This window comes from Bicyclus anynana, chromosome 2, assembly GCF_947172395.1.
Source record: "Bicyclus anynana chromosome 2, ilBicAnyn1.1, whole genome shotgun sequence".
Taxonomy (NCBI): domain Eukaryota; kingdom Metazoa; phylum Arthropoda; class Insecta; order Lepidoptera; family Nymphalidae; genus Bicyclus; species Bicyclus anynana.
Window position 1 is genome coordinate 11,657,566 of NC_069084.1, and position 23,640 is coordinate 11,681,205.

Here is a 23,640-nt window from a genome sequence, read left to right on the forward strand (position 1 = left end):
CGAAAAAAGAAAGGTTCTTGAGTTAAATTTGTTAATTAAAAACATTAGAAAATATTATCAGGGCATATTCGTAATTTAATTCACATCCATTACTTAAAATGAATTGCGGAAGGAAATGAAAACTTTTTCAATTATCCAAATAACCCGAATCGACAAAATGTCTTGGTACATTAAGTTTATTACAGTAAGTATTATAATGCATTATAGGACTTATGAACTTTACAGTAAAGGCTACAGTCAAAAGCAGTTTATTTTCATGATGATTTGAAGATAAATTTCATTACCATTTTCGGTAAATTTTTTACATCCGTGCTTATTTCTATGCTCCATTTAAATATTATAAATTAAAGAACTTTGTTCGTTTATACATTAAAAGATCTATCTAATTTTAAAAGCGAAAATTCACTAAGAACTGATTTTTCGAGATTATGGTGGTCTAAGGACAAACAAAGTCGCGGGCGTCCGCTAGTTTAGGATATTGCTGCTAATTTCTTGTAGCTAATCCTTACTTTAATACCAGATTATAAGCAAGAAAAAATTAACCACCTGTATACTATTATTTATATTGTATTGAAAGTATTCTAACTTTATCATCATCATATCAGCCGATAGATGTCCACTGCAGGACACAGGCCTTTTGTAGGGACTTTGTAGGCGCTTTCAAGACTTCAAGTGCGGGGTCGCCATTCCAACAATTTGAGACCGCCGAATGATACTAGACTGGGCAGCATTCAGGAAATTTCGCGATATATTTTCGTCTGAAATTCCTCAGTGCTTGAAGACTAAAGTCTTTGAACAGTGCTTATTGACAGTGATGACATATGGTTCCAAAATTTGTTCGGTAATTACGGGCCTCCTGCATCCAGCGAATCCCTATAACTCCCTTGATGTCGTCAGTGCACCTGGTGGGGTGTCGACCACCACAGCGCTTTCAAGTGCGGGGTCGCCGTTCCAGCACTTTGAGACCGCCGAATTCTACTCGACTGGGCAGCATTCGGGAAACTTCGCGATGTATTTTCGTCCGAAATTCCTCAGGGCTTGAAGACTAATGTCTTCGAACAGTGCCTGTTGCCAGTGATGACCTATGCTTACCGAAACTTGGGCGATGGAACGAGCTATGCTCAAAGTGTCTCTGCGTGATGGAATTATTACTTTATATCAAAAATTGAAATCCTAAAAATAATATAATTAAAGCTTGCCTCCTGACCTCTCTGGCGCTGTTGGTAGTGCTGACGTTCTTAATAGAGAACGTCCTGGATTCGGTTCCCAAATCGGGTCAATTTAGGATTTTATATTGTGTCTCAGGTCTGGCGTGGTGGTAGGCATAGGCCGTGGTTAGTTACCACACTACCGGTAAAGACATATCGATTAAGTTAACGGTTTAGCGCATCGATACGTACGTATACGTCAGAGGTATGGGTGTTTTGTAGTTTATTATTTATCTTCCAAGTATGCCCACTTCATTAGGTGTGATCGTTGTCAAGGGCTAATTAGCGAACAAAATAAAAATTGAGACACAAAATAAATCGGAAATTAGAAAAATTACTTAATTCCTCATTTCTTTGAATTGGTAAAAAGGATCAAACCAAAATAAAAAAAAGATATTATTTTTCATGTTTATTTCAAAATTCTTATATTTTAAAAACCGTTATACATCTTTTTCAATAAATAATCACATTTACAATGTCTCTACTATACAAAAAATATTGTTAAGTTAATATATACAGGACATTCATACTATTATTATTAGATATAATTTTTTTAATTTTATTAAATTTGATACCAAGATTATAATATTTTATATAATTTAAGTGATTATGTACAAGGTTTATTTATCTATATATACTTTATGTTATACTTAGGTAAAATAAGGTAGATAACTTGAATTTGAAACTGCGCTAACCAACAAACTCTGCTTCTTACACGAATTAAGAAACAATTATGTATTTATATCACAAAATATACATCTATTATTTTACAAGACAGAATGTAATGTGGATAGATACCTATTTATATAAAATTGTAGTTTTAACTAATACACAGGGTGCTTGGAAGTGTTTCCCATAACTTAAAGGTGCTTGACGAGTCCACTGAACCGAACTGCATAGCATGCATTAGCACCGTCTTCAAACTGATCAGTAGGTAGAACATAATACGATGTTATTTTTCACTTTTTAGTTTAGTCGGTACGTTTTGTTTTTGAAGTCGGTTGAATTTTTTTTATTAATATTTTTTAAACTAAAAAATAAAAACATTTTATGTTTTACATACAAAGTAATTCAAATAATTCTAATGTATAGATTACTCATGTAACACTTTATCTATCCTTGCATTTTAAAATACATAAAACTTAGCTACGTCATAATTATAAGGATGCGTATATGGGACACATTTTAAGATCTATTTACAAAATTTAATTTATTTATTTACTCTGAAAATATTCATTTTAGAACACATGTTTCTTGAAATTTCTGTTAAAGAATATAACCCTAGAGTTATGGGAAATACTTCCGAGCACCCCGTATATACAACTGTAAAATACATCTATAAAATACCCTTGACTTAAGTAATAAGTGGCGATTACCAAATAATATAGCGTTATTTGTTTTGATTATTTTTACCCAAAAATCGAACTTGGGGCTGGCATTATTAAACCACAATGGTGTCACGACTCAGATAGGATATAACACGTTATAATTGTGTTGTTAGTAAACATAGTAGGGCAAGCACCGGAAACGACTTGTTTACACAAAATGTATTGGGTGTCGGCACCCATGCGTACAATATAACGGTATAAAGTTATTTTTAGAACCAACAGTTGCAACTGTTTTATATTGTGTGTATTTTTGACTTTATTTTATTACAAAACTAATAAAATGGTTGGCGCGACACAGTTATGATAGCTTTACTGTCGAAACAGTGGCGTAGCGATAGGGGGGTCGGCGGCCTTGACCCCTTAACGCACAGATTATATACTCTTTGACCCCAGGCGGGCGGCATACGAAAGGGAGTAACACCAAGCGCCACGATTTTATCAATTTGAAATGGAAAAAAATAGGAAATCTAACAGTTCACAGGCACTCCTCATAAAACTCAATATATACAACATTCGACAGTATAAAGTATGCCTCTTCAAAGTCATTAGTAATGTTGAGGTTGCTCGGTTGGCCATTTAAAATATGTAGATGTGTGCTCCTTCTGAAGCAGCGGTAGTTTATCTTGATTTATATTGTGGAATAAAATATAAGGTCCGTTGAATTAAATATAAAGGCATATTTGCTGGCCCTGCGCTGTGAAAACCCACGTTACGCCACTGTGTCGAAACTATAGTAAATGCTTGAAATTAACTAGAAATAGTTGACTGAGCAAACAGAGATGTGTTTATTCCATCCCACATGATGTGTAAACCATTGCTTATTTAAAAACACTTTGCAGGTATCACACCTAACAATCCACCATACTAGGCGTCGGTGTTAAGCCTCATTTGCCTCTTACCGTCAGAGGCATGAGATAGATGCTGCTTGGCTTGACTACCTCACTTTTATTACAAAGGGTTCTTCAATATATTTAGACTTAGATCCTCCAAGATCTATACTAATATTATAAAGCTGAAGAGTTTGTTTGTTTGACCTAGGAATTACTAGTCCGATTTGAAAAATTCTTTCACTGTTATATAGCCCATTTATCGAGGAAGGCTATAGGCTATATATTATCCCCGTATACCTACGGGCACGGAAACAACGCGGGTGAAACCGCGCAGCCTTAGCTAGTATCATATAGTGGCAAAATATAATATCTTAATCACTAAATTAATATCACAAAAGTTAATATCCCGTCCTTTGTATAACAGAAAATATTTATCCAATATTCATTGCTTTTGTTTCATCAAGCAATCCGATAAAATAAGACAACTAGGATAGGAAAACACAAATCGGATTAACTAATTGCCAAAGGCGACGAAGCTAGGACGTTTCTTGTGTACCAATTACGTGATTATCTGTCCAATTTGTTCAATCTACAAAGCAAGTTTTTTTATAATTGTAATGTAACTTGGTAATATATTTTTTTGTACTTTATTATTTTGACTTGCTAATACCTCCCATGTTTCATATTGCCGTGGAAAATTTGACTGCTTTTAGGGGCCATGGAATATTTGCGTCATCTAAATCGGATACTTAGTTTAGGGACATTGAGGACAATTATATTTCTATAGAAGACGTTCCGCCAAGCGATTTAGCGTTCCGGTACGATGTCATGTAGAAACCGAAAAGATTGTGGATTTCATCCTACTCCTTACAAGTTAGCCCACTTCCATCTTAGATTACATCATCACTAACCATCAGGTGAGATTGTAGTCAAGGGCTAACTTGTAGAGAATAAAATAATAAAAAAAAAGTAATATTAGAGCTCGGATTTCTGGTTTAAATGATAATTATAATATAACTCCAAAAATATTTAATAATTGCGATAGATAAACTGTTCTTTTTATTTTTATTCACAAATCTCGAATAATCAAGTATATTAGGTATGTTATACATAGCATAATATAATATTTATATTATTTTTACATTGATTGCTCAATCATAAATTATCTCAAAATAATATTTAAATATTTACAAAAAAAAGGAGTCTTCAATATGTAATCGGTGGCTTCGTTATTATGTGATTAGAAAGAAAACACGACGATATGATTTTCATCACAAAAGTTGAGTCTATTTACAATAACCGTTAAATTAAACATAAAAAACTTAAAACACTGTTTTGTTTTTCCTCTTATCTTTTATCTGGCAACTATTTAAACTACGATTAAACTTAAATTTATACCCGTTTTTAGTTTCGTCGACAGTGAAAAGTTCCTTCAGTTCATTATCACACTCTCGGTAGTCAGCGTACGTATCACTATGTCTTTCAAGTTCTATTTTATCGAAGCTCACTTTCTTAGCACCACATCCACTCGAACCTTGGCCTTTAAAACAATCGTAGTAAGGCTTACAGTCAATGCTATTTGTACTTCTTGCTATATAGCCAATTCCATCGCGGTTTCTATCTGTGTACACGAGAAGGTCTCTGCCCAATTGTCAATCTCTGACATCAGTGGTTAACGTGAATCGTGCTGATTCACTTACGGAGTCATCCCTTACTTTAAGTTTTCGATTGCCATTCATATTCTCTATGAAAGATGTATTTTTGTTTCTGGCTACATCTCGATGGATGTTGTTGTGGTTTGATGGAGACAGATGTGTCAATCTGTAACTGACACAAGAATCATTTCTCCGAACAACAGTTCTGGTGGTTCCTGCTCGGGAACTGCCGATGGGAGCAAAAGATGTTCCATTTTGCTCGGGAGCGGAAGATGCAAGGCAGCAGCAGAAGCACTTGAAGTAGGATCTGTGAAATTCCCGGCGAAATTTACCTGCAACAAAAGACAAAAGATAACCTGTAGCCTACAGTACGAAATTGACGCAATATCAATCATTAGCTCAATGGTTTTCTATCCGTTCAAATTTTTCAAAACATAAAAAATATTATGTCATCTCATATCTTCTCCATGAACCATGGAGATGAGGTTATATTTTGCCACTAAAATAGCATATTTTGGTAAAAATTGTACCTATGTGGTTTACGTATATTTTACATATTTTTATGCTACAAATCAATCAATGTAGGTGGTACTTGTACATGAATTGCAATAACACGAAATGTGCGAGAATTTTATGCCCTTTTAATGTGTGTGAAGAAGGTGCAGAAGCAAGCATCGATAACCTTTTATATTTTTGGATTAAAAAAAAATAATATTGTTTTTTTAACAATATAATATTTACAGTAAGAATTATATTAATAAAACGAAATCGAAAGGGATATAAATATCAACCAACACCGTTGAATATTATATAAACCTAAAACATTTAACGTTGCTCCATCGATATAATTATTAGATATGTGATTAAAAAACAAGTACACGTGCAGGTGAAATTAAGGAATAATTTTGATACATAACAAAAATAAATGCATGCGGTTCCCAATATCAAACACAATATCTTTAAAAGCTAGGTATTTTGAGAATCAAAATCAAACCATTTGGGGGCCCGAATGCACTAACCTGAAAACCCTGGGAAACCTGCAAGCAAAATATTTCTGTGACGTATATTGAAAGAATGATTAAAAATAATGACTTCTATGTCGAAATTAATAATGGCTAATAACTTAGGTTAACATGTTAATCAAATTTAAATAATATAACAATGTTTGTCATGGGTGTACTGATGCATAAGAGATCAAAATACCATAGATCAGACTAACTATAGCATAGAATGCATAAAAGATCAAAAAACCATAGATCAGACTAACTATAGCATAGAATGTTATAGTTAGTCTGATCTATGGTGTTCAAAATGCCGGTCATAGATTCTTAATTTGTTAATTATTTAATTGTTCTGATGAATGGTATATGATTGATGAATATATGGTGATAATTAATGTAATCTCGTGTTGTTCATTTAATTATTATAACACCACTTCTGTATTTTAATATCAGAAGTGGGATATATTTCTTTCGTAAAGAAGTATACATAAATTTCTACGAATAGTATTTCTTTTACGAATAAGTAACATTAGTACAAAAAGTAACATTAGCAAAAACACACCAAATTAGAAACTTCAAGTCTTTCAGACAAAAATAAGTAGTTGCCTAAATGAAACTATAATTTTTGTGGTCACTATTACTTTTGTTTGAAGTTTTTATGATTCAACGCATTTTGCTAAGCCCCCAAAAAAACATTAACATCAGCGATTAAGATATTGAATAAGCGATAAAACATGTTACATTTAAATTCCCTGCTTGTTCGTTCTAATTCTTTTGTGTGATATGCTGAATATGTTTTTAATCTGGCATTTTTGGGACTCACATAATTTGTATGGGAATTTGTATAATATCTCTAGCCATTCTTTAGTCTGCAAGAAGGTATTTCATTATGTTGAATTTAACAATGGGTAGGTGCTCATTACATTCTGTTTCAATTGTATACCGGTCGACAAAAACATTAGTACTGAAGTTTATTAGAATAATTTCTCGAAGAAGTATTTTAATCTTAGAACTTTTGAGTCGTGAGATATTTATTAGATACTATTAATGTTAGGAATATAATGTAATATTATTTGAAAGTTTTAATAATAAACTTTCATAGAAATATGCTACAAAAGTTTAACAATATTTGGATTAAACTGTTAACAATGTATTTAAATGTATTTATATATTGTTAGTTGTGTCAATACATTTATAGTGCTGTCGAGTTTCTAGCTGGTTTTTCAAATAAAGATTTCTTTGAAAATTGGCCTCTTTAGTTCAGCTCTGTATGGAGATTGGGTTTCTCCTTGAACATACCAAGTAATTTACAGGTATAATATTAACTTGACTTCTTATAATTAATACCCTCTTACACAACAGTCTGCAATTAATTTAATTAATATGCCACTCGAGACGAAATTTAATAATACATACCTATTACCTATATGGGTATAGAATCTGTTGAAGCAGCTCTGTTTATTTCTATTTAGCTATAAGACATTGTTTCTGTCTATATTGCTTATTCTTGTTCTAAATTCCATGAGTTTTTCTCAACACACTGTGTCTATGAGTTTATCAGTATTCTACTTAAGGTACAAGATGATCAAGTTTTTAAATTTTCATCTACATTACATCTCAGTATTTTGGAGGTAATTCATGCTGATCAATAAATAAAAACATTGGAAAATACTTTTTAATAATATTTTAATACCTGCGTCTTTGTTAAACATGAGATTTGGAAAATCTGACAACTTGAAAGTAGGAGAATGTGTCAAAAAACCGTTTTTTTAAGATCCATGAGTCGCGAAACTGATTTTTTATTTTTAAGCCAGAATTAATAAATAAATACACTTAAGTTCTTGCCAATTTATGCAAGCCGAAGTAGTAAAAATTATATAGACGTTATCCTCATCAATGAAAGTGGAAACATTATTTATTCCTGATATCATTTAATCTACTAAATATATTTACCGACTTTTATAGCAAATCTCCATTTAGCGTCATGAGCTTCCTTACCAATATATTTGTTTTTATTTATGTTACTTGCGCTTGACTAGACTCCGCGCCATGAAATAAGTCCCGCAGCTTAAACCTGAACTAAAATTGACAGTGCCTTATATAAATTACAATAAGACAAACACAATAAGACAAAATGACAATGAGTGCCATTGACATTAGCGCCGCCGTGTCTACGGGACTTGTTTCGTAGCGCGGAGTATACAATCATGCCTGATGGATAGAAATTAGATCTACTCGTAAGATGAAGCGCGCTTGTCTAGAACATGAAAAACAACAGAATTCGCTTTTATGGTTTATGATAAAATTCGTGAATAATTTCGAATAAATAATTAATTTTGGAGTACCTGTTCAACTTCAATGATTAAATATTAATTCTCTAATTAAAAATTAATAACAGTGACAGGCTCTTTACTCTTTTCAAAAATAAAGTAATTTCAAAGGAATACTTTAATTTTTTATGAGAATCCAAAGCTGCCTTTCTCTAGAAATTAAACTTTGACTATTATGGTAATTAAAATTAAAATAACAGTCTACGATAAATGATAGGACGTCGTATTCTATTATTTTATACTTAAAACATTGAATTAATTATCATGGTTATTATATACGAGTAGGAAATAGTAGTCTTGACACGGATATGACGTCGATCGATCTCGTGTTGGCTCGTTCCGACGCTATGTGGCGAGATTTTTTTTCCGTAAATAGTAGGGAGTTAGAGAGGGGTAGCGATCGGTTGGCGGGAACGACTTGCGATATAAGCCACTCGTCCTACGGTCAGTTTCAGTGTGCTTGTGGCGTTCGAGCCGTTAACATTTCTTGTTTGTGTAATTCTTTATGTGTTGTTTTGGATAGGCGGGGAGAGTGACTCAAGTGGAAAAGAGGAGTGTTAGATATCTGCCAAGGGCGCCCTTAACCCTACACACAACGTTCACAAATGCGTGACTCCACTCAATGTCATTCTCTGCCATTCTATGGTCTTATTTTGGTTACAGTTCGATTTAATTAAGTTGTCCTGACAAATATTGTTCAATATTGGTTTTCTTATTTTTTAAATCCACGTTTGATGCTTCTGCTAAGAATACTATAAAGCAACAAAAGCACATGCTTGTGCAAAGCAAATGTTAAACTTACGGCTATCCTTATCACAGTTATTAATTAATATTGAACGTATAAGCAACAAAATTTTTGACCTAACGATTAAAAAAATAATATCCTCACTGAATGAACGTTTGAATTTTGTTCGTGTCATTTGTATGGAAAGTTTGAATTTAAATTACACACGAGGACAATGTAAAATGAACTTTCTTCGTTATATTAGCTCTCGAGAATAGTATTCAATACAATTGTACGATTATTAATTCCAGTCTAATAGTGGTGATATTAATACAACAAGACAGACAACTTATCCATCACCATGCGAAGATAGATTGGCGATAGATGAATACACGTTGTCAGACAAAATTGGTAGGTTCATTTCGCCTACAAATAAATACTGTTAATACCTTATATCAAAGAAATTTCGGGACATGAATATCGATAATGTGTAGGATCCACGGTTTGATAGCTTATGTACTGAGCAATGATAGTGGAAATCATGCTATATTCTGTGGTCGTCCGTCATAGTCGATGGCATAATAGAGGCATTATACTCCGCGCCCTGAAACAAGTCCCGTAGACGCGGCGCTAACGTCTTAATGACGCTCATTATCATTTGGTAATGGCGGTCTTATTATCATTTGTGTAAGGTTTCTGCTGCGGGACTTCTTTTGTGACGCGAAGTCTAGTAAGACGACACGTTTAAGCTCTGTAAACTAACTGATGATCGAAGCAATTTTCACATACGGGTAAAGTGAATCAACTCTATATTTATGTGAACCACAGTATAAATAGATAGAGATATATATAATAGATATATATAATAGATAGATGATGGCGTCGTAGCCGCTCCAAATACAAAATTCTAAAACGAATACATTCTCGAGTCAGTACGATATGAAGCGTCGAAGAAAAATTGCGTCTTATGTTTTTAAATATATATTTTATAAATTATTTACAAAAAATAAAGAAATAAGGAGTGTTTTTTATTGGTAATTATTGATTAATATCTAATATATAAAATTCTCGTGTCGCGGTGTTCGAACTTGAACTCCTCCGAAACGGCTCGACCGATTTTGATGAAATTTTTTGTGCATATTCAGTAGGTCTGAGAATCGGCCAACATCTATTTTTCAAACCCCTAAATCCTAGGATAGGGTAGTGGTAGGGTAGGGGTATGGTATAGGGATAGGGTAGGGGTAGGGTAGCGGTAGGGTAGGGGTAGGGTAGGGGTAGGGTAGGGGTAGGGTAGGGTAGGGGTAGGGTAGGGGTAGGGTAGGGGTAGGGTAGGGGTAGGGTAGGGTAGTGGCAGGGTAGGTTTATGGTATAGGGATAGGGTAGGGGTAGGGTAGTGGTAGGGTAGTTGTAGGGTAGGGTAGGGTAGGGGTAGAGTAGAGGTAGGGTAGGGGTAGGGTAGGGGTAGGGGTAGGAGTATGGTAGTGTAAGGTAGGGATAGGGAAGAAGTGCAAATAAATAAATTAATAAGTCAAAGCGAAGCTTGAGCGAGTCCGCTAGTATTAATTTATATATTTGTTGTTTGTGTTAAATTTTGAAATACAAATTATGAAAAAAGTTTGTATATGCGGATGTCAAGGAGACACGTGACGTTTGTTTTTTTTACGCTGCGTGTAAAGACTCAGTCTGGATTTATTCTTTATTCTGTGATGAGAGCGGATTTTATTTTTTTAACTTACAATGCTATTCCAGAATGTAAATACTTAAGACGTGGCTGTACGGTATAATACCTTTGCCTTTTCCATACGGGAAAGAATAAAGAAAAAAAAAATTACAATGCTATTTTATACTTACCACTCATAAAGTTATAGATGAGTGGATTGACGGCGGAGTTGGCGTAGCACATCACGTGAGAGATCAGAGCGATGCACGTCATTATTTCAGTCTGCTGGACCACGAAGGCGACTCTGATAAAACAAAAGAGTAGGTACACTTAAATCAGAGTAGCGTAATTTTACATCTCTTACATATTTTCCGTTGAATGCATTTTGTGTAACAAATAAAACAAATAGGTCCTTTTCTGTTTTGTTTACAAACGCAATATATGGCCATAGAAAGGTTTCAATATAATCTACAATTTATAGACAACTAGCGGACGCCTGGAATATAGTTTTTCACAAATCCCTCGGGAACCATGGATATTTCCAAGATAAAAAGTAGCCTATAAGTGAAATCCATTTCCATTCCAAATTTCAGCCAAATCGCTTAAGTAGGCGCTGGACAAATAAGGAACAAACATACATACTTACACACACACTTACTAATAATAAATGTATAGCAATATTTTAAAGAGGTAAAGTTTGTGAAATTGTAGAAGTTAATCTCAGGATGAACTGAATCGATTAAAAAAAATATTTTAGCTATAGAAAGTCACTTTACTTGTGAATGTCATATTATGCTATTTTATTCCCGTATTACCCAGGAGCAGGAACTACGCGGTGAAACCGTGGGGCGTCTGCTATAGTGAGAAATACGACAAAAGAAGGATTCGCAACACTTACTTACAAGGTTTTTAATTTAATTTTAATTAATATTTTTTTTGTTTATATAAATGTACTCGTATTTCAATGCATGCGGTTTTATTTCTTTGAAATTTGTATCTATATTCTTTTACCTATGTATAGCTGTAAAACTGCTTAACTTTAATTAGTTTTATAATTATAAAGATAATTTAATTATTATTTAGAGCATGTAGTGTTAACCTATAAGTGGCCAAACATTTTGCTTTATTACCTATGTTATTAAAATATTATATAGCTTGTAAGAAATGTAAGTTAACCAACAATTAACAAAATAAATAAAAAAAAAAAAATAGATCGTGCTCTCACAAAGTTTAAGACCGCAGAATACTTGGCGTAACTTGTTGTTTATTTAGATTGTTTTTAATCATCTGCAAACTTTGTATTTATAATACGTCCTCTGTGATCTCTTTGAGCTTTTCTTATGAGTTTTAGTTCAACCATCTCGATTAGCTATGCAAATTAAAGCAGCTAAAATATACGTGACTTTTTGAGTTGTTACAACAGTATTTTAACTTGAAAGAGTTATTTAGAAACAGTAAAACAACTGCTTTGGTTACAAATAAGTTAAATATATTATTGTAAAATATTGTTAAAGTTTGCGCGTCGTTTTAATCAGTAGATTGTGTTGGAAATTATACTGTACTAGCCGCAGTAACTACTATACTGTACGGTTTCATCTGCGTAGTTCCCGTTTCTGTGAGAATCCGATGATCATGTGACACTCACAAAAAACGTGGCTTTCTATTGGTAAAATAATTTTCAAAATCGGTTTAGTAGATCCAGAGATTTTTTTTTATTTAAAAAAAAGAATATTTGTCACATTTCTTTTTCAATATGACCAATATTCTCATTCCCCTCCAACTAGTCGGGAAAGACTGTGTTAGGAGTAGCTACGAAAATAGTCCAATGGGGCAGGGATCGAACCACCACCCTGCCGTGATGAGTCCGACCGCTCTAACCGTTGACCGTTAACCATGATTTCATTCGGGATAAAAAGTAGCCTATGTGTTAATCCAGAGTGAAATCTATTTCCATTCCATCAACCAAATCGGTTTAGCAGTCGCAGTGTAAAGGGGGAACATAATTACTTACACACACACAAACTTTCGCCTTTAATATCAGTGAGATCAGCATGATATGATAATTATTATACAGGGTGCTCGGGAGTATTCCCCATAACTTCAAGGTGTTGTCGGGTCCACTTATAGGAGCCGAATTGCATAACTAATATTTTTACTAAAAACTAAAAACTTTCATGTTTTCTTTATGTTTTCATAAAATAAAATTCAAATAACTCTGACTATCCATGTAACTTTTGACCATTTATTGGTCTGAGCATGTAACACACACCTTTATTTTTCCTTACATTATAAAATACGTAAAACTTGGGTACGTCATTATTATAAGGGACACAATTTAAGATTGTAACAAGATTAATTCACTCCGCCAAAACTAGATGGCGCTAATGGTAGACTGACCCGCGCTATCGGTTGTCTCACGGCGAAAGGCTATATGGCGGCCAACTCAAGTCTCAAGATCATCGAATCTCTTACCATTAGACAGAGTAGTGTGGTAAGTAGTGCTTCCACCTTTGTTGGGACACTATTGAAAGCACCACTCCGGTATATAGATTATATGTAAAAATTATAATCGGCAAGTAGCGCTTCCACCTAGACCTGTGTAATTCGATCATTTCGTAAAACCCGGGTCGATCGCGACCCATTCTCATGGTAATCGGGTCTTAAAGATTCGATCATTTCGATCATTCGGGTCACGGGTTGTTCGGGTTTTGTGTATCGTTGCGAAGCGGCTTGAAGTAGGTAGGTATTTGAACTGAACACCCGTAAGACCCGAACCGGGACCCGATCGTTTGATCGACTGGCGGATTCAAAACAAAGATATGCCTACTATGAGTTAAATAAATATTATGGTTTGTAATTGTATCGCTTTTGCGTGGTGATACAATTATTAATGTTGTCATCTTCTAAATTTATATCCGAATAGTGGGAAATTTTATTTTATGTTTTTATGAACATAGATAAAATTATGTAAAAAAATTAAAGTTAAACATAACACAACATCTCAATTATAGTAATTGAGAAGTAGTGTTATGTTTAACTTTAATTATTTTATATAATTTTATCTATGCTAAACTATACTAATTATATATAAACTATTGCTAAAAATAATATATATTTTAACGAGAATAAAAAATCATAAAAACAGATTATGTAATAAATAATAATTATAAAATTAAGAGGGCGTTCTTTTTTTTTAACTTTATTACAGAATCTGATTTTATGATACAGGCAATTTAAACGAAATTGAAGTAAACGTAAATAATTATTTACCTATATAGTAATTATGAAATATTTCATTATAAGTATTTAGACGGAGCGTTTAAATTATTAAAAACGCTCCGTCTAAAACTCCGTCCGCTTTAGCCGCAAAGTTACTTTTACAAAATGGCTCTGCTATTATTAAATATGTACTATATATTATACAATAGAAAAATGTCAAACACCCTATTTTACTTATGCGTTAACACTTAATCGTATAACTGTAAAGTCTGTTGGTATTCACTATTTATTATTTTTCAGATACATTTATACCTATTTAAATGACTATCACTGTATTGTACATAAAATACGTATCATTATTATCTATATATTAAAGTCCTTATTGTTATGCACTTAAAGTTCATATTATTCCGGACAAACGATGTTTTTAAGAGTGAGCGCTCCTTCACACAATTAGTTTTTGTTTCTAAACTTGTTCTAAATTGTGATTTAAAAATAAAATTTGAGAAGCTTTATTTGGTTTTAAGGAACTTCTTTTATTGCTTATTGTCATGCCAGCCTTGGAAAATATTCTCTCGCATGGCACAGATGTTGCGGGCACGCATAGTCGTCTTTTCATCAGTGTATATAAGTGGGGATATAAATTTTTGCGATCATTCCACCACTTTAATGGATCATCGGACCTGAAAAGTAATGGAATTATACAATTGTTATTGTTCAACATACTAACAAAAACAGAATATGATGAATAAAAACGATGAACCGATACGGACCTATTTATTAATGGCTCATTTAAATATTTGTCAAGTTCTACAATACTTGCGGCTGTAGAATTTTTTATGATATCATTTTCAACTTCTTTGTCAAAATCAGCCCACATGCTACTCGTAGAAGATGACGCCTGCGCCTCATTCATAGTCGGAGCAATTTCGAGCAATGGTATTGAATCTTGTGCGGCTAAAGAGCGAAGTTTTCTTTTTATACCTTTTAGACAGGTATCGTATTTTTCCATGGTAGTAAATGCATGCTTTTTAAATCTTGGATCTAAAAAAGATGCCTCCGTGACTAATATGTTATTTTCAAGGTCACGGAACCGACTATTTAATTGTTCTTGTAGATCGTTTAAAAGTTGAAGATATTGATCTGAACCATTTTCAATCAGATTTTTTGTCACGTGATTTTTCATTATTTTTACCAAAAGCATAACTTTTGATATTGTAACTGATTTTTCAGCACTTATTTCTTCCGTCACTTCGTAAAATATTTTCAAGATATTAATGCACTGCTCTATCAGCAGCCAATCTTCAGGTGATAAGGTGTTGAGGCGCGGTTGTTCGATAGCAAGAGTACTTACTACAGCATCTTTAATTTTTAATATACGTGTCAACATGTCATAAGTGGAGTTCCATCTGGTAACAACGCTCTGTTTTAACTTTAAGGGTGGTAATTCCATCTGTGTCTGCATAGCTTGTAGCCGACTGTTTGCAGAAGAGCTGTGCTTAAAATACTCCACTATCATTTTTACTTTATCTAGCTGTGGTTTCATAGCGTTCAAACTATGTTGGACGACAAGGTTTACTGTGTGGGCAAAACATGGAAAGTGTCGCCAGGTTGTTAAATGAACAGCCGCTACAATATTTGCCGCGTTATCTGTTATAATCCCTGCTATTTTGTTTGTGATTCCCCAATTCGACGTTTCATTTTTTAAGAAGTTTGACAAATTTTGTGCTGTATGACGTTCGTCTAATTGGGAACAGCCTAACAATACTGATTTAAGCAGGGAGTTTTTGTTGATAAAATGAGCTGTAAGGGCTATAAATGCTGTGTTATTAATAGATGTCCAACCATCAGTAGTAAGGCATACAGCCTCAGCTTCGGCAGTCAATTCTAAAACCTTTTCTTTAGTACTCTGGTACAATTTAGGCACTAAACTAGATGATATAGTTTTGCGAGTGGGTAATCTATATGTCGGCAATATCATTTTGTACATTTTTTTAAATTCTTCTTCTTCCACAATTGAAAAAGGATGATAACCTTTTACTATGAATTTAACAATTTGGAGATCAAGTTGCTTGGACGTACTAAGGGGTAATGGTCTCGTAGAGTTCATAAAACTATCAATCCTTGAGTGTTCAGATGGTTTACTTGTTTGGGGCGCAGTCGAAATAGAGGAAGAGCCTTCTTCTGACGTTAATGGAATACTACTTAAATCAACAGATTCCGCGGTATTTTGCTCTATACGTGCTTGTAAGGTCGTATGAAAACTTGGATTTATTGGAGCCTCTATCGTTACTGTCCCATGTAGTTTTTTTAAATGTCTTGTTAAATTTCCGGTACCACCACCACTGTAACTAATTAGTTTGGAACAGTACTCACATTTTGCCTTGTCTTTGTTGACTATAGTAAAATGCTTCCACACATTACTCCTTTTTTTTGCAAGATACGACATTATTATTCTATTAATCTTATTTAATTTAAAACTATAACTATATAACTATAATACACACACAAACTAATTAATTAAAAAACTTCTACTTTTATTAACTTTTCTCGAAAATTAATATAAAAACATATTTTATATATAAAATTACAGCTTAAATGTAAGTAAAACGAATTTAGTTACAGTCACAGTGCAACGGCAGTTAGAAATGCAATGCAATTATACTCGAATTTCTATGGATAGCTAAGTTCTTACTTGCCCATAAAGCTTTAAGAATTTCTCAAGTGGGTATTGACAAAATAGCAATTAACTAAGAGCCTACGGCAGTCAGACATTCCTCATATTATAAAACTTGAGAGTTCGTCAGCCTATTTTCCTACCATAGTTAATTACGGTAGCCAACTATGGGCCGTGATGGCTTAGGAAAGTAGCAGGTTTCAAGGGCCCATATCCTCAGCCATCCAAGTTTATAGCAGATTTTTAATTAAATATTTTCCTTGGCATAATATAATAATAATTCAAAATGTTAAAATAAGGTATTGAAGCAGTCTTGAATTTGAAGAAACTTTAACGTAGTTTTGAATAAAATAATACTATAATAATTCCATTATTTTTTTTTAAATAAAAGAACACTTATTGTGTCATTATTATTATATTAATTGATTATGAAACACAGCTAAAATTCACGTGATATTAGGTCGGAGTATGCCCAACTAGTTTCGAACCCATACGGGGCCCTTATTCAAGAGCTGGTTGGATTATTATTATAGTTAGACATATACTGTCGCGACACTTTTTGTAAAAAAATATGTGTTCTGCAAATTTGTAGTACATTATTTTATTATACATAATGAGATTCCGTGCTTACCTATGGTAAGAGTATGGTCTGTCAATCTTCCAGTTTCATAAAATTATGTACGTCTGGCTATCACAGGCTCTCGGTCTATAAGCGGAAATAAAAAAAAACAATGGGTGTGGAATAGTACCTATTTTCTAAGCCATATCGCCATATCACCAAAAAAAAAAAACATTTAAATTTACATAAATTTAAATGTCACTTATCACCCCAAGTGGACTGCCTCGTTGGTACAACGGATAACACAGTGGAACGGTTCTGCAGACTTAAGTACTTCATAACCGTGTCGTAACACCACCGTACTTCGGAGAATTCAAATTCAAAATTAATTCACTTGAATTAGGTTTAATAACAAGCACTTTTGAAACGTCAGGTTATGCTGTTATAATATGATAGTGTAACTAAAGTCTTACGAAAGTTCTGAAGGCGCCTTGGTCCGAGAAGAGCTTACAAAAACACAGCCAGGGTATCGCCTTATTTTTGTGACATTCCACAATGTTGTCGAAAACTAAGTACCCCGTCATATAATGCAAGTAATTCACAAGGTTTTTCGTCTTTTATAATCATGTCATATTATACAGTAATCATTTATATTATGATGAGATTTTTCTATAAGCTTGAGCTTAATAAAAACCGTGAGCTGATTGAGAGACTTGTCAATGATTTCATGGCGTAGTTTATAAATTTTATTATAATAATAAAAGTAATTATAAAATCGGAGAGCACGTCGGTCGCAGCCATTATTGTTAAGATCTGGTAGTGACTAATTTATAATAAAACATCACCTTAAATTCGCTTTGGACCAGCGTGGTGGGTTTAAGCTCTACATCCGAAATTCTTTCTGCTATAAGAAGGGTAGAGCGACTTAGTTCTGTAGTGCACCTTTAATAGGCTGATAGATAATGCCGTTGACCATAGCATGACCCAAAGAATACCAATTGCTATATAATGTGCCTCTCCAAGTCACTTCTTGTGACTATTCTATTTCATTCATTTATAGTTCCAAATTAAAATCCTTTGAAGAATTGCTAAACTGTACTTAGTAGCTTTCAAACTGTCAATATAATATATCCGTATACAGTAATATGTATACGGATATATTATATTATAAGACGTACTGCCAAGCGATTGCCGTGTAGAAACCTAAAAGGGGTGTGGATTTTCATCCTCCTCCTAACAAGTTAGCCCGCTTCCATCTTAGACTGCATCATCACTTACCATCAGGTGAGATTGTAGTCAAGGGCTAACATGTAAAGAATTAAAAAAAAAATGTGGGAAATTTTCAGTTACAAAAATTTTTTATTTCACCACTTGACAGAACCTCAAATACAAGTTGTGAGTCCTATTTTACGCATAAAAAAGTTCGTAAATCAACACGAACACAACATAATATCTATGCAAACTATTTAAAAATTATATACACGGCATTTTTAGAAATCCAGGGCAAAACTTTAAATACGGCATCAAATAACTATTTTAGTTTCGCCAACAGTATAGGTATAGATTGCTCTAAACTACAAAAACATCCTCTTTCGCGATCCAAAGTCCAAACAAATGCACTAATTAACAGATACCAGGTATACCATTTAACAGACAGAGTAATACATATCTGCCTTTACATACGAATATAAGAGACAACTACAGATTGTAATTACTAAATACAAATGCAATTGAGCCTGATAATTGTAACACTAATACAATCAAAATAAAGTTCAATTTAGTGTGATGGGGTCGACAGATCGAGTGTTTTAGACCGCGACCCGATTATTTACGAGAACTACAGATTTGAGAGTTATTGTAATGAAAATAAAGTTCAATTTAGTGTGGTCGGGTCGAGTGATCGAGTTTAATATATAGATAACCAAACGGGTCCCAAAAGATCGGGTGTTTAAGACGTCCGCGACCCGATTATTCACGAGAACTACAGATTTGAGAGTTATTGTAATGAACATAAAGTTCAATTTAGTATGGTAAACAAAAATCTTTCGATCTTTTGATCGAGTCGGCACCCGGCGGGTCTCCAAACGGGTCCCACAAGATCGGGTGTTTTAGACGTCCGCGACCCGATTATTCACGAGAACTACAGATTTGAGAGTTATAGTAATGGACATAAAGTTCAATTTAGTATGGTAAACAAAAATCTTTCGATCTTTTGATCGAGTCGGCACCCGGCGGGTCTCCAAACGGGTCCCACAAGATCGGGTGTTTTAGACGTCCGCGACCCGATTATTCACGAGAACTACAGATTTGAGAGTTATAGTAATGGACATAAAGTTCAATTTAGTATGGTAAACAAAAATCTTTCGATCTTTTGATCGAGTCGGCACCCGGCGGGTCTCCAAACGGGTCACACAAGATCGGGTCTTTTAAATGTCCACGACCCGATTGCTCACGCACAAGTAGTGATCGGGTCTCGGAGATTTGATCAATCGCGATCGACACAGGTCTACTTCCACCATGATGGGACGTTATTGAAAGATTTCACTTGTAGAAACTAAATTGTACAAAATTATAGAAACAATAAATAAATTCCTTTACAATTGGCGCTCCAACTAGTGGCCCGACTTTACGTCCACAAGTATCTACCGGCCGACTAGACTTCATCCTCCGACTCCTATGCAAAACATCGACGAAGACGACAACCGGCTAGGTGTGGGTAATATCGGATTCTCGGTGTATCAAATCGAAACTATATATTGATATTGAATATCGGATTCTGAAACTATATATTTTTGAAACTATATATTTTCTAAGACTATATGTTTTCTGAAACATACATTAGTTTGAATCTATCTTGTATTACTGGATTCATGTCACTTCCTTATCGCTCTGGTGAGATTATGGCAATACATTTATAATTTACTTGAGGCACAGATTATGTACTTGAGGTTAAGTTTTTTAAGGGTTTATATATTTCCCCTTTTTTATATTAAGTTATTTAATGATTATTTAATTAATTTGTTATATATTTATTTATTTAGTTAACCGACTTCTTTATTTACGAATTAAAGTTTTTTTTTCTTTGCGCCATCTATGTTTGCGCCAAGGAACAAATTGGTTCGCGCCATTAACGCCATCTATTAATAACATGTTAACATTGTAATTTATATTTACAAGAATACTTAATTGATAATATAATTCCTTTATTTTCTTCGTTGCGCCATCTGTTTAAAGAAACATAAACTACAATGAATGATATTTACCTGTGATGCCATCTTTTAGGGTATTAAAACAATAGTTCGTAAATATAATGGTGATAAATTGAAAATATCTCATAAATGTTGACCCTGCATTAATTCGACGTACCTCTTTTTTTGATGACATTACCTTTGCATACATTTTGTTGTATTACAATTTAAATCTTATTTCTCTGTTATAAGTACCATATTGACTTGTATTGATAAAAATATAGTGTTTTGCTGAATCGCGTTTTGGAATAAATTAATTAGTGCTCTATGTAATGAGATTTAAGTTTCATATTGACTTGTAATATAGGGTTTGGCCGAAAATACATAGTTTGAGAGCGAATCCGATTCAAGTACTCGTACTCAAGTAAGATTTGCTCGATTCAGTTACATCGGAGGATTTTATTTTTCTCTACAGGCCCTTGACTACAATCTCACCAGTAATGATGCAATCTTAGATGGAAGCGGGTTAACTTCTTAGGAGCAGGATGAAAATCCGACATCGTACCGGAACGCTAATTCGCTTGGCGGTATGTCTTTGCCGGTAGGGTGGTAACTAGCCACGGCCGAAGTCTCACATCAGCCAGACCTGGACCAAGACCAAGAAAAATCTTGTCTTGTAAATCCACCACGCCTACCACTGCGCCACGGAGGCCGTCAAAAAAATGGAATACAATACGGTTGTCTTCGAATTCACGGAAGACTTTGAAAATAATTAACAAGCCGCGAAGCCTGCGAACGGGCTCTACAGTCGCAGTTCATTCATAGCGCTATCGCCTCGAGTGAAGAGTGCGCACAATTATTTTTATTGTTTTTTTGATGCGATGGTTACACAACATTAAGTACTATAAAATTTACTTGATTTTACTTGTTGTTTGTTTAATATAAAAACATTATTTTATAGAATTAATTTCCTTTTAAAATAATTGTAATTTTAAACAAATTACAATCGGTTGTTCTAACTCTACTTCTTTTTTTTTGGTATACCTGTCTACTTATCAATCAAAAGATAATAAGCAATTTACAGGTGTTTGTAATAAGTACCAAATTAACTTGTAATCTAGTGTTTTGCCGAATAGATAGTACGAGAGCGAATCGAATTCACGTAGCATGTGCTCGATTTAGTTGATTCGGAGGCAATACAATAACAATTTACTTGAGGTTACATTTTTCAAGTTTTATGGCGATTGTCAATTTTTTTAAAGGTTTATATTTCCCCTTTTTATTTTAATTTTGTTTTTTTTTCTTGGCGCCATCTGTGTTTGCGCCAAAGGAACCTATTGTTTTTCGCCATCCTGTGAATAACATGTTCATTTGTTTTGGTTTGCAAAAAAAATGCATTACGTTATAGGTTTTTTTCCTTTTGTATGTAGGTAATTTATTATTACAAATTAATACAACACAACAATACCTATATAATTATTTAACTTCAATCGTTCGGATATCTGCTTACAACAACATAAACTATAATGAAGATACATGCGATGCCATCTATTTGAGTATTTGGGTAATCTAACTCTTAGTTAAATAAAACGATGGTTTAAGAAAATAATCGACATACTTCTTTTTTCATGTTTTATTTAAACTTTGCATACATTTTGTTGTATTGGATGAATATAATATACAATTTAAATCATATTAGTTTTTATTTTTATAAATTAATAAAAGATTATTAATTTATTAGATAATTCTTTTATTTTCTTCGTTCCGCCATCTGTTTAAAGAAACATAAACTACAATGAATGATATTTACATGTGAATTGTGATGCCATCTGTTTGGGTATTAAAACAATAGTTCGTAAATATAATGGTAGAAAATTGAAAATACCTGCTATAAGTAGACCCTGCATTATTTTGACGTACTTCTTTTTTCGATGTCATAATATGTCATTCATTTTGTTGTACTACAATTGAAACCTTATGTATTTATGATAAGTACTATATTGACTTGTATTTAAAAAAATATAGTGTTTTTCGGAATCGCGTTTTGGAATGATTGAATTAGTACCTTATGTAGTGACTCATAAGTTTCATATTGACTTGTATTAAAAAAATTGCTGAATCGCGTTTTGCTTTTGGAATGAATTAATTAGTGCCTTAAGATTTGAGACATAAGTTTCATTTTGACTTGTAATATAGGGTTTGGCCGAATACATGGTTTGAATCCGATTCATGTACGATTTGCCCGATTCAGTCACATCGGCAATATAGTGTTTCAGAAAATATATAGATGCCGAATGTTTTGATATATAGATTTTGATATTACTGCAATATATAGATTTAATATCTATATATGTTTTGTATCGTCCATACCTACAACCGGCGAACTTCAACACGGCGAACGAATCCAGCTTACGTTGTAACAAGATTTGGACGAGTAACGACTACGAAGACAAAAACCCCAACGATGGCAATCCAACTCAGCAGTGACCAGTTTGAGAAACTGCTTGCTAAGATTGGTACTGCAAGCTCACCGCCGACACAAGGAAGCTTCACTACTTGCAAATACTCATACAGCGGTAACAGAAGCTCAGAAGTTGTGGAAGCGTTCCTGTCTGCTATAAACATCTTCAAATCCTCTGATAACATAAGCGACAAGACAGCTTTAGAGCAAATCCCTCTTCTGCTGAAGGACGACGCGGGTGTCTGGTGGCAAGGTGTTAAAACGACAGTAAAAACTTGGAAAGAATTCGAAACACGCTTGCGAGATAACTTTTCACCGAAGAAGGAGGCGTACCTTATTTACACTGAGTTACAAAAACATCAAGATCCAACTGAAGCAACTGAAGACTTTATACGCCGGAAACGTCTGTTATTCAGTCAAGTACCTGAGCCAAGCCATCCAGAGACTCAGCAGCTAGACATGATCTACGGTCTATTGTCGCTGAAGATCCGGGATAAGATACCCCGCTCAAATATTTCAAACTTCGATGATCTTTTAAAGGAAGCCCGTGCAACAGAGGTGCTTCTTCGTGAAAAAAAGGAAGAAATAACCCCACATTCGGAAGAAACCCAAACCAGTGCTGCAAATAAAAGCCAGAAATACATAAAGAAACGTTGCCGTTTCTGTAAAAATTTAGGGCACGATATTGAACAATGTAGAAAAAAGGAAAGACAGAATGCAACATATGTGAATAATACTAA

General features: G+C 33.8%; 1 protein-coding gene across 1 annotated transcript in view; it reads right to left on the bottom strand.

Annotated features, from left to right (window-relative positions):
- Positions 1 to 1,621: 1,621 nt before the first annotated feature.
- LOC112054783 (orexin/Hypocretin receptor type 1) overlaps positions 1,622 to 23,640 on the bottom strand; it is a 123,693-nt gene continuing 101,674 nt past the window's right edge. The window contains exons 7-8 of the mRNA XM_052887228.1: positions 10,988 to 11,100; positions 1,622 to 5,413 (exon numbers count right to left, since the gene is read on the bottom strand). Coding sequence (XP_052743188.1) covers positions 5,079 to 5,413; positions 10,988 to 11,100 — 448 coding nt within the window. The 3' untranslated portion in view covers positions 1,622 to 5,078. The remainder of the gene's footprint in view (positions 5,414 to 10,987; positions 11,101 to 23,640) is intronic.